At 51.6% G+C, this 12,482-nt stretch overlaps 1 protein-coding gene across 5 annotated transcripts in view; it reads right to left on the reverse strand.

Annotated features, from left to right (window-relative positions):
• Nucleotides 1-1,230: 1,230 nt before the first annotated feature.
• Nucleotides 1,231-12,482, reverse strand: part of SLC6A2 (solute carrier family 6 member 2) — a 64,410-nt gene continuing 53,158 nt past the window's right edge. For 3 of the 5 annotated variants that reach the window (XM_047792209.1, XM_047792208.1, XM_047792206.1), the window contains 6 exons: nucleotides 11,466-11,642; nucleotides 9,910-10,009; nucleotides 8,583-8,683; nucleotides 7,958-8,125; nucleotides 5,520-5,591; nucleotides 1,231-4,945 (listed from right to left, as the gene is read on the reverse strand). In XM_047792209.1, coding sequence (XP_047648165.1) covers nucleotides 4,922-4,945; nucleotides 5,520-5,591; nucleotides 7,958-8,125; nucleotides 8,583-8,683; nucleotides 9,910-10,009; nucleotides 11,466-11,642 — 642 coding nt within the window. In that variant the 3' untranslated portion in view covers nucleotides 1,231-4,921. The remainder of the gene's footprint in view (nucleotides 4,946-5,519; nucleotides 5,592-7,957; nucleotides 8,126-8,582; nucleotides 8,684-9,909; nucleotides 10,010-11,465; nucleotides 11,643-12,482) is intronic. The other 2 variants (XM_047792207.1, XM_047792210.1) reach the window with 1 other exon arrangement.

Below are 12,482 nucleotides of genomic sequence, written 5' to 3' on the forward strand. Positions count from 1 at the left end.
TCTCTGGCATGTCCACCCAACTCCAATTTGACAGCCCAAGCCACTCCCCATCCTGGGATCTTTGGCATAAACATATTTGATCCCAATGCTGCTGTGCAAGGCTGGGCTCATGGCTATCCACTCCCCAAAATCTGGAAGGGAACTTAGAGGTTACGCAACCTCCCTCCCCCAACCCTGCCTGACACTGGGTCCTCTCTGCAACCTCCCCAAGGGAGGTCTCTGGGGGTGTCACTACTTCTGGCACCAGCCCACTCTCTGTTCTGGTCTGATCTTACAAACTATCTTCTCAGACTGCCTCTCATCGCCTCCACTTGAGCCCTGTGGCCCACCTCCCACTCCCTGACAGCCTTTACATATTTGAAGACAGAGCCTAAATTGCTGGTTGTCACTACCTCTCTTATATTGGCGTCACTGTCTACTTGCTTTCTTACATTGAAAAGAATAGTGTGATGCGGAGTTCCCACTGTGGCTCAGCAGTAACAAACCTGACTAGTATCCATGAGGATGCGGGGTTGATCCCTGGCCTTGCTCACTGGGTTAAGGATCCAGCATTGCCATGAGCTGTGGGCAGGCTGTAGACACGGCTCAGATCTGGCATTGCTGTGGCAGTGAAATAGGCCTGCAGCTGCAGCTCCAATTCGACCCCTAATCTAGGAACTTCCATATGCCTTGGGTACAGCCCTAAAAATACATAATAATAATAATAATAATAATAATGTGACGGAGTTCTCTAGTGGCCTAGCAGGTTGAGTATCTGGTGTTGTCTCAGCTATGGCACGGGTTCAATCCCGCGAGGGCAAAAAATAAATAAATAATGTAAGGCCACACCCTCCCCGAACAATACAGTACTCAGCACTAAGAGCCCAAGTGTCAGCATACCATCTTCCCAGAAAAATGCACACATGTGCTAAACTGCACATTCAATTCAATCCAACCGGAAGTTCTGATCCCCTTGAAATTCAGCCCTAGAAATGAAAAGGCAAAACTAGTTAACTAACTTGGCATCCACTCGCAATTTAAATAAAAATCTCAATCTCAGAGCTAAGATTTCGGAGTTAACGCCCCCCAGTCTTCTGGTCCATAGGTTATAAAAAGAGTCCTTTGGGTGAACCGTGGACCACTATGACTAGAAGCTCTTCTTTACTAGCTAGAGGCTGATCACAGAAGACTCATGGGACTTATTTAATTTTTGCATTTTACTTTCATGGCAGAAAGAATTCCACTACCAGATACATGGCACAGGAAAGATCCTTTATTATTCTGTACACTTAATTTTCCATGGAGAGAACAGCTTTTAAAATAAATGCACACCAGATATAGAAATCTGCATGACTTTGGAACAGTCCATGACACAGGGCACCATTGAACGAGTCCTTATTTACACAGAAGTGGAGAGAGAGAGGGATGAGGGTGGGCACCCCCAAAGCGACTTCCCATTCACCAGGATTTGGGTGACCTGTACAACCGCAGCCATAGTCATGCTGCACATCTGCAGAGCTGTGGGTTCTGGGATGCACAAAGGCATGGCAGCCTGTTAACCCTCAAATTCCTCAAAACCGAAGGGTTGAACTTATTTTTTTTTTTCAATACTCAGTGTTTCTGGCATCAGCTGAAGAAATACTGGAGAAAGAGGAACTACTGAATGTCCAGGAAAAAAATCATAGTTCCGACATGTCTCTGTTCAACGGTAGGTTTTTGGCCACAAGATCATTCTAGAAAGTCCTACAGTAAACGATGATGTGCTTCCTTCGTTGTAAATTTGGATCACAACAACGCCGTTATGGAGACCGGAAATTGGTTTTACTGGATGAGACCTTTGATTCTCTGAGGCAATCCTTGCTTTTACAGAGCGCTCCGAAGCCCAGAGAGGTGGCGCCCCTTTCCCCAGGCCACCCAGCAAGACAGGTCTGGGCAACTCTAAATGCTGTGCTGTTTCCTCTACACCAAAATCCCCCTCTGTTCTTCTCCCTTCCATGGATTTCAAAGGAAATGAACAAAATGAACTCAGTGGGCTTCTTACTAAGAAATGGCATCTTTGGTGAGAATGTTCGGTCTCACATTACCAGGGCTGCAAAACGGATTGTTCAGCAAGAGTCTGGCTCCCCACCCCCCTACCCCTGGGCTGGAACCCCTCTGAGATTTAAGGCAGCTTGGGGGACCTTTGTTCAGCAGGATATTGGCACGAGTTGGCAGGTCCCCTTCCCCTCTGTCTCATTCACATCTGGAATGAAGACCAACTCATAGGTGGACGCTAAATCATTAGTGACACATTGAGTCGATGTTAACATGATGGTCTTAGATAGTTTTTCACTTCATGGAAAACAATAATGCTTTAAAAACCTGGTAAAATATCAAACATGTCCTACACAGGACACAGGAGCACCCTGGTCCCAGAGAACCTCTGCTACGCACATAAGAAGTCAAGCATCACTTAGGAAAAAGCACATGCTCCCTCTCCCTTAAGCGTGGGTGGAAGGTGAACCCAGAAGCTCTGCCAGCACCTCCTCGAGAATATCCACGGGTGTGCAGGGTCACCCTCCACTCCCAGGGCCAACCCCCACTCAGCAGCCAGCTCCCCCTGCAAGGCAGCACCAGTGGGGTGGCTGGTGTCAGCTGGGATAGCACCGCATCTCCGATTCGCCTGGGGCAGAAAGGCTGCAGGCCATGGCGGGCGCTCTCTGAAATGTGCCCTCAAGACACAGGCTTTGCCCACTCTCTGCTCTCCTGTCTGCCAAGCAGCCTCAGCTTTTCACCTCCCCCTCTTCCCTAGAGTGATGATTTTCATCAGAGGAAAGCAGCTCAATCACATCCTCTCTGGCCACCGGCTACAAGAGACGACACAGCACTCCCTGCCTGGTCCCTTCTTCCGACACATTGTGGCTTTTTTCTAATCAATACTCCCCGGCCACTTGACCATAAGGAATTTTGTTTATGTTTAATGACAACCCCGGGTGGGGTGAACTACCTGGTGTAGTGCTGGGGATTTCAAAGTGCTCTCAGTTGAGAGTCGGATGTTCTGACCTAAGGTCCAATCAGAGCCCTTACCTTAGTAGCTTGAGTAAGAGTGACTGAAATGCTGGACCTCGGTTTTCTCACCTGGGAAATGGGGACACAGAAGCCAGCCCTGCAGTACTTGCTGGGCAGATGGGAGTCAATGTGGATGAAAGTGCTTTGTTTAAAAAAAAAAAAAAAAAAGTAGTCACACCTAGGGAGGAATTACCTTTCACAGGAGGATTCAAAGTCACTTCTGGGGCTAGATTCCTTGAGAGACTGGTTACCCTGCTCTCATTCCCAGGCCCCCCCCCCCGATTTTTCCACTCTGGTAGATGCTCTGAGGCCTCACCTTTTTCAGGGTCCAAGACATCTGCCACGAAGCCTGTCTCAGATTTTGAACTGGACTTTTTGCATGGAAAAATCCAACATCTCCTGATTTTCCCACTTTTCTTTAAAGAACGACATAAAAACCCCAATGCAGCAGAACTCTAACTCTGGGGAAAAAACCATCTCCCTGCCCCCAGCTAGCCCACACATAACCACCTGTCACAGATGTGGCATGATCAACTGCTGGGGCTCAGTGACACCCCACTTTCCCCAAAGCACCTTTTGGATCTGTGTCTCCCTCTCTTTTTTTGCCCAAGATTCTGCAACAGAAGCTCCCACAGTAAGAAAAAGTACCCACAAGTTTAGATTTCCAGTGAGGGTGCAAGAAACTCAAACCATAAATAGAAAATCCAAATGGATGCCACTGACTGACTTACCAAACTACAGATCATTTCTCTCCATGAGCTGAAGCTAACCAGCATCACCACCAGAGGGTGCCACTCATGAGTTTCCATCAGAAGTCAGTCTAGAAATGCTCTCCAACCGCCAACCTGCTCCATCAACTCAGAATACTCGCCCCTCAACCTGAGTGCTATGCACTTGGTTCCACACTGCCCTCCATGGTGCAAAGTCTGGTCCACGAAGAGAGACAAAGGGGTCCATGCCCCATCACTCCAGACCCCCGATCTGTGCAGGTGGGATTCCCAGGGACAGGCTTTGCAGGTGTCAGTGAACAATACATAAACAGACAGCCTATGGCGCTGCCCTTGGACACCCACCTGGCCTCACGAGGACAGCAGAGAATCCCACAGTGAAGGCCCCAGACCCCGGAAGGTCTCAGGAGCCACAGACAGGCTTCTGGGCTCCAGGTACCTGACAGAGTGAGGCTGAGATGTGGTCTCTAGAGGCTTGTCTGGTTCTTCTGCAGAAGTGGCTAATGTGGCTCACCTATGTTCTTCCTTGTGCCACCCAAAGCTCTGGACCCTTGGATCACCAGAAGCCAGAAGAATATTCCAGAACATACACAAATCAAACCCAGCTCAACCAGAGTGAAAACTACAGAGGTTTCTATTCATGATCCCCCAAAGCTTCTCTCCCAAGGACTTCACAATAGTGACAAATATACCCCAGGACCTCGAGAGAGGCAAGATCTACATACCCCCCAAATTCAGCCAGGCTTTTCATACTGTGTTTTGGTTTTCTGGTGTCTGACAAAAAGCAACATCCTCTGTCTGCTTTGGGGGACTAAGGATTTCTTCTGTGGACCAAAGTGCCAGCAAACATGGTGGGACGCTCTGCCCAGGGCCGTGGACCTCAGCTCGGGCCGGCTCCCCCACTGGAGGGGAGTCCTCACAACTAAAGAGGTTCAACAGAAGTCCTTTTTCCTGTCCCCTCCTCTCCTCCCACAAGGCTTACCCATCCAAGCTCACAGCCCTCAGGCCAGGTGAACAGAAGGTGAATGCAAACCAGGTCACTAAATCAGGTGTAACTTGGAAAAGAGGACAAGGGGAATGGGAGAGGAAACCCAAGACAGCGGCTGGGTGGTAGGAAGCCTTTGACCTGAACGTCGGCGCAGCAGGGCTCCTCCTCGGGGCCAGGTTCAGATGGCCAACCAGTGCTGCAACTGCAGAGAAAGACGGCAAGGCCCTTAAGCCAGGTTCAGGGCAGGCAGGGACCAGGGACCAAGGGACAAGGGCCAGCTGAGAAAGGCAGGAAGATACACAGAGGGGGCAGAACACAGCTGCTTCCTTCAAAGACCCGAAGAACGTGCAGGCCGGTTCCTGAATTGTCACTGGGACCCGCAAAGCAAAGGAGGCTTCCCAAAGCCACAAAGAAGGTCTGAAGTGGGAGATGGGTGGGTGTGCTTCCCGGGACGCTCCCCAATCTCCCTCCCGCCCCCACATTTCTAAGGGGTAGGACTCAGTTCAACATGTTACTACTGATGTACAGTGCTTCCTTCCAGAAAAGAACAGGCAGCCTAACTTGGGGATGCTCCATGGTCACAACTCAAGGAGGAAGAACAAGGTTTAGGGAGGTCCCAAGACCAAGGAGCAGGGGGCAGCTGAAGCTGGTAGAAGGCGAGAACAGGCCCCGCCCCCTCTGTTCCCAACATCACACCGCAAGCGCTACAGCTGGTGTACCCCAGCCCCCGCTCCCCACCCCCCAACCCCCACCGGAATGGTCCAGGCTGCACCTACTTGGAACTGCCTGACGTCCCTCTGGGCCACCAGGTGATGCTCGTTCTCCGGGGTGATGCCATAGGCCAGTCTCTGTGAGAGGATGGAGAGGGGGAGGCGGCCTCAGCATGGCTCAGGGACACCCTCCCAGGAGCCCAGAGGATACCCCTTCATCAGGGCCACCTATTCTTTGTCCCTAAAGTCCCACATGGACAGCAGGAGAGGTCTGTTCAAGACACTCGCCCCCTGGGTTTGTGGAGCTGGTCGGTTCCCTTTGAAACATTCACCCAGGGAGGGTTTACTGAGCCAGACCCTGCAGTCACACAGCGACCTAGACCCTGGGGGTCCAGAGCTGAAGGGCACTCTGCTTTGGGGGAGCTTTCAGCTCACGGATGGGGCTGGCACTGAACAGACACACACACAGGTAACTTGACAATCACAACTAGAGTCAGTGCAGCTGGGGCACAAGCTCAGGACACAATGATGGGCTGGCCCTGCCTGGGGACAGGGGCAGCCACACAGGGTGGACCCAGGGATTGCGTCTGGAATCAACTCCTGATCCCTGGAAGGATGAACCCAAAGTGTGAAGAATCAAACGCTCAAAGCAGGTCCTGGTTCCATGTCTGGGATGAGCTCACAGAATGCTCATCTCCCAGTGGCCCAGAGGCTCCCGGGCTTTGGGGTTTCATGGACAGGAAACGACCAGGACCCATGGGAGGGGACAGACACAGCCTTGCCTGGGACCCTGTGCCCTGAGTTCCTGTGTGGCTCACTCCTTTACATCCTCTGGTGTCCATCTGTCCCCTCATGAGAATGTGAGCTCTGGGAAGGTAGGGGTTGTCTGGTGCTGAGAATACTGCCTGCCCCGTACAAATTCTTGGTAAATATCTGTGAAGTGAGTGCAAAACCAAGCAGGGCCCTGTGGGGCTCCAGGGCACAAGCCCCTCTATGTCCCACTTTTTTTTTTTTTTTTGTCTTTTTAAGGCTGCACTCGTGGCATATGGAAGTTCCCAGGCTAGGGGCTGAATCAGAGCTACAGCTGCCAGCCTACGCCAGAGCCACAGCACCATTGGATCCAAGCCGCATCTGTGACCTACACTACAGCTCACAGCAATGCTGGATCCTTAACCCACTGAGAGAGGCCAGAAATCAAACCCTCAGCCTCATGGTTCCTAGTCGGATTTGTTTGCTCTGCGCCATGACGAGAACTCCCCCCACCCCGTTTCTTTGTTTTTAGGGAATAAGCTTCAGCCTCCATGACCAAAGTTCCAAAGGGCAGGTTCAAAGAGTTGCTCATCAGGGAAGGGGGAGGGAGATGCAGAGACCAGGGAGGAACTGTCAAGGCACAATTTGCAGCCTGGGGGCAGGGTCCTGGTTTCTTCTCAACGATACACATACTATCTTTCAGCTCTTCTGCAGAACTCACCCCCCCCCCCATAAGGGAAGATGTTTACTTTGATGAAGTATTCTTCATTCCAGAAAATAGGAGGACCACCACCAGAACCAGGGCCACTAAACACCAGCTTTGAAGAATGAAAGCTTGTATCTTCCCTGATCCTTATCTGTGGCCCTGTTTTCCACTTCCCGAACTATAAAACCACTTCCTATTCTCTCCCAAAGAAGAGCAGTCTTTAGGGCATTAGCCTGCTGTGGCCTCCTTTGCCTGGCAAAGCTATAAAGCTATTTTTTTCTCCTTCACCCAAAACTCTGTCTCTGAGCATTTCTATTCGGCACCTGTGGACAGAGGCTGAGTTTTGGCAATAAGTGGAGAAAGGAATGAAGGAATAAAATCTTTAGATTTCAGAGTAAGGACATGAGGAAAAGACCATCACGGTTATGCATAAAAAGAAAGGGCACTGATCGACCAAAGAATAGGAAAGACATACTTTCAGTTAAAAGGCCCCGTTTCCCAAATCCTCATCCTGCATATATGGAGCTGCAAGCACAAAAGGGGAACATGCATTTTGGAAATCTCTGGTTCACGCTCTTCCAGTAGAAAGAGACAGGTGAAAGCCAAGATACAAGGTCGTGGTGAGTTTGGATGGGGAGAGTGGGAACATCTGAGGACATGACAGACCTTAGGAGATGGGACACAGGAGTGGGCACAGTCACCCCTAGAGGATGGAGAACCGAACTCCTCCCATAAACAGCAGCAGGACTAGAGACAGTGCACGTGCTGCTCAGGACACACAGAGCAGCAGATGCCCTGTGTGAAGATCAATCACTCATGGGCCAGGCCCCATGCTGAGCACTCGTCTGCCTTTCAAGGTGTGCATGGTTAGTCCCAGGTTACCAACGCGGAAGCTGAGGCTGGGGGTCATAACGTGGCCAGCGTGCTGGGTCCGTCGGACCCTAAAGCCTGTGTCCTTCCGTCTCCCCCTGTCACCCCAGCAGGAATGACTCCGGATGTCCCCTCCCGTGCTGTCCCCCACCCGCCCCCAGGCCTGCCCAGAGCTCACCTCGCGAAGGGAGCCCCGCGTGCTGAGGAACTTGTAGACGACGTAGGAGGGAACCAGGACCATGGACGAGCCCGCGATGCCCCACCCGACCCAGTTGGCCCAGAGCGGGAAGATGTAGTCGTCGTAGGTGAGCGGCTTGAAGTTGATGATGCTCACGACCACCACAAACTGGGGGAGGGACCGAGGAGAGGAGAGGGAAAGAGGAGGGAGAGAGACAAGCAGAGAGGGACCGGGGAAGGGAGGACCAGCGCGTGCGTGAGATGGATGCAGGCGGCGGAAAAGACAAGGAAGGAGAGACGGCGAGAACAAGGAGGAAGAATTCAAGAAAGGAGGGATAACGAATGGGAGATAAAGAAACAGGAGCAATAAAAAGGGGAGAAGAATGGCAAGGTGACCTTGGGGTCGGGCCGAGAGGTGGCCCACACAGCCGCGGGGACCCTGCCACAGGCTGGGGACCCCGATCACGTGGCAGCCTCCTTGGAATCCAGAAGGCAGAGCATCCCTAGTGCCTGTCTGCTAGACCAGGGCCTGCATCCCAACTCCTCCCCTTAGAACCAAATACTCTCCACCCCACCCCAGACGCCTCCCCCCTCACCCGAGGACGCCCCGGCCACACACTACACACCAGGAGGAAGGCAGGGCTGACAAACTTCCAGCAGAGTCTCCAGTACAGGCCCGGCTTGAACCCCATCATCTGCTGGATGTCGTTGCTGAACCTGTCCACACCTACACACGCACAGGGTGGCCCGTCACGGTGGGTCCCCCGGGGAGCCCAGGCCACCCCTGCTGCCTTCCCACAAGGGTCTGTCCCTGGGGGAGAGCAGGGCAGTGGGGAAAGGCAGGGACGCTCTGGCACTTAGGATACCTGGGGACAGGCACCTGGTTCAGAACAGTGGGGAGGACTCAATCAGGGGTAACATCCCCTTTTCTCTTCTTTTCTTTTTTGCTTTTTAGGCCCACACCTGTGGCATATGGAGGTTCCCAGGCTAGGGGTCAAATTGGAGCTGCAGCTGTCAGCCTACACCACAGCCACAGCAATGCAGGATCTGAGCTGCCTCTGTGACCTGCACCACAGGTCACAGCATCCTTAACCTGCTGACGGAGGCCAGGGATCGAATCCGCATCCTCATGGATACTAGCTGGGTTCGTTTCCACTGAGCCACAATGAGAACGCCCGCCTTTTCATTTTCATGTGCTACCTCAGTTCATCTTTCAGAGGAAAAACCAGGGCTGGGGGAGGGGAGGGGACTTGGCCCAAGTTACACAACCAGGGTGACTGACTCTAAAGCCCAGCTCTTTCCTCTTCTCCTTCTCTTATAAATCAGTGACGGCTATGCATACGGAGCTTCCCCTACTTTAAGCTGGCAGAAAAGACCAGACTCTTTCTGGCGAGTAGAAAACAGAGAGAACAGGACTAGCACTTTAACTTGACAGTGGGAGACAAAAGGAACAATTAAAGCACATTTCACTTTTTGTCATTTTCTCATTCAGCTCCAGAATAAGGGTGGAGAGAAAATACAGGACACTACATTCAAATTTCAGATTGATAATTAAAGAAAGTTTAGCTTCAGTAACTTCCATGCAATATGTGGGACTGACTTAGATGGTCATCATTTTCTGAAGTTCATCGTTTATCTGAAATTCAAGTTTAACTGGAGTCTTGTACCCTGTTTGCTAAATCTGGCTTTGGGAGCAGCAGTTTCCTCTGAGTTCCTCTCTAAGGCTGACACTGATGCCTCTGGGGCCTTTGCAGCCTCCTGTTGAAGGGAGCTCACGCAAAGATGAGCCAGGGTGGAAGAGCTGTGTCTGAGAAGCCACTAGCTCCACTCTGGGATCAGCCAGAGGCTGGCCCTGGAAATGGGAAGCCCCTTTGCATCTCCGGAGGAAAAGGTTCCGGAAGAACCAAGAGGAGCTGAGGCTTTTCCACTCAACACTCAGGGCCCAGCACGTACCATAAAACCAGGAGACTCCGATGGCTTCCATGAGCACAGCAAATAGGATGGACGTCCCCGCCGCAAACGTGTCCAGCAGGGTCAGCACGTATATTCCACCCTGGGGCATGGACAGAGAGCCTGAAGCCATCATGGCTAGAAATGGCTATCAGCTGTTACATCCATCAAAATTTAGCTCTCCCCTGTCCTACTCACCCAGAACTCCGTTCGAGAACTCAGGTGATGGGGTTATGACGCTACGTATTTTAACAAAGGCCTTCTGGGGTCCCTGGGTCCCAGGGTGCGTAGTGCAGCCAGTAAATAGCAAGATGTTGTTATCAATGGGAAAAAAAATGTTGCTGGCCCTATCTGTAAATAAAGGATCTTGCGGCCAACAGGCCATAACATGACAGTCGCTGGATGGTGACGGTGAGCCCTGAGGGAACTCAGTATAGAAACAGGATACCAGCCATCTAGTGCTCAGCTGCTGCAGGGGCACCCAGACGGGAGGAGACTCAGGACAGGGAAGCACTGGCTACTGGTCCAGAGAACAAAGGTACATTTCACAGGAGTGATTTCGGTGAGCCTGACTTTTCATCTTCTCGTACATAGAAAAGCACTAAATTCCTTTACTTAAGATATCTGGTTCTCTTTAACAGTAATCCTTTGATGTTCCGACTACCCGGTCTTTGTTGCAAAAACTCCCATGTATGCTGGCTCGTCTCTCACTTCTTTGGAGTAGCCCCTCAGAGCCATCTGGGCTACTGTGTCTGGGCTTAAGTCCTCAGTTTTGTCTGCCGAACAAAACATAATTCTCAACGTGTAGGTTGTGCATTCTTTACAGTTGACAGTTTCTTTCTTTTTTTTTTTTTGCCACATCTGCAACATATGGAAGTTTCCAGGCTACAGCTACCAGCCTACAGCCCAGCCATAGCAACACCAGATCCTTAACCCACCAAGTGAGGCCAGGGATCAAGCCCGCATCCTCATGGATACTAGTTGGGTTCATAACCTGCTGAGCCACAACAGGAACTTCCAGTCGACGGTTTCAAATGGACTTGTGCTGCCCCCACAACCAAGAAGCAATTGAAAGGTTTGCCTGGGAATTCCCATAGTGGCTCAGCAGTTAATGAACCTGACTAGCATCTATGGGGACGCAGGTTCGATTCATGGCCTTGCTTAGGGTTAAGGAGCCAGTGTTGCCATGAGCTGTGATGCAGATCGCAGATGCGGCTCGGATCCTGCGTTGCTGTGGCGTAGGACAGGAGCTACAGCTCCGATTAGACCCCTGGCCTCGGAACCTCCATATGCCACGGGTGCAGCCCTTAAAAAAAAAAAAGAAAAAGAAAAAAAGAAAAAACAAGGCAAAACAAAAACGGTTTGCCCAGATAGCCTCAGGCTCGGAAGGGAGAGATGACAATGGGGTGAAACCCTAGGGGACCAGGCCACACAGGTGCCACCATGGTTCCCCTGAGCTCGCCCTGGCCCTACACCCCACCTTCAGGTCTGGGGATATCTGGCTGGATTGAAATGCAGCCCCACCAGCCCAGGGGACACTGAGCCCAGGCCCTTCTCACCTTGGTTATGCAAAACAGCGCCAGAAGGAAGGTTCCAAAGGAGACTCCAAAGGTGAAGAGTTTCCGGTGTCGCTTCAGGACCGGGAAGTCATCGGCCAGGCCCGTGATGACGGCCTCCATGCCTCCCATCTGGAGGGAACCAGGCAGGTGGGATGCAGGTGTGAATGAGAAATGTTCCTGCCATAGCAGCAAACAAAGGACACTGCGGCCTCAAGCCATCAGCTACACGGCCACCCAGAAGGTGCACCTGAGGGGACTTGGGACTGGAAAGAAAAGGATACTAGGCCCTAGAGAGCTGAGGTGCATAGCAAAGGAATGATTTCAATGAGGCCTGACTCTCATGTCTTTCCATACAAAGAACAGCGCTAAATTCATTAACCTGAGATGTCTGGTTTTCTTTAAGCCACAGCAATCTTTTGATGTTCTGACTACTTGGTTTTTGTTGCAAAACTCCCATATATCCTGGCTCTTCCCTCACCTCTTGGAAGTGGTCCCTTAGAGGCATCTGAGAGGCTGCCTCCCAGGGCTTGACCTCCTTGGAAAGTCCATCGGATAAAACGTCTAGGTCGTGCATTCTTTTTCATTCTATACAGGAGTAAGGGACTCCAGGCACCCCAGTCTCAGGCCTCAGGGCTCCCCGCGACATCCCACACCCTGGTGGCTGCTTTGTTCTCTAGAGAAATCAGCAGGTCCTGCCTCCTCTCCATCCTCTCACCCCACTTCTGCCCTATTCTCAACCAAGCTCAGAACTCAGAAAGCATGTGGGAGCAGGTGAAGAGTGAACTCCTGTCTCCCGGTGAAGGAGAGATGTTGCCTACGATGTCGGTGTCAGTCAACGCCCCCTAATCAACAGGTCCCTGACTCCTGTCCGCTTACTCGGCCTGAGTGGATGCTGAGGAGCAGACAGGAGGGTGAAAGGGGTAAAATGCCAAAACATGCTGTCATATATTTGCATGCAGATAATGGCCTTTTCCAAACAACTACCAAAAGAGCTTCTAGTGGGAGGAACTTCAGGCA

This window comes from Phacochoerus africanus, chromosome 8 (genome assembly GCF_016906955.1).
Source record: "Phacochoerus africanus isolate WHEZ1 chromosome 8, ROS_Pafr_v1, whole genome shotgun sequence".
In the NCBI taxonomy this organism is placed as follows: Eukaryota; Metazoa; Chordata; class Mammalia; order Artiodactyla; family Suidae; genus Phacochoerus; species Phacochoerus africanus.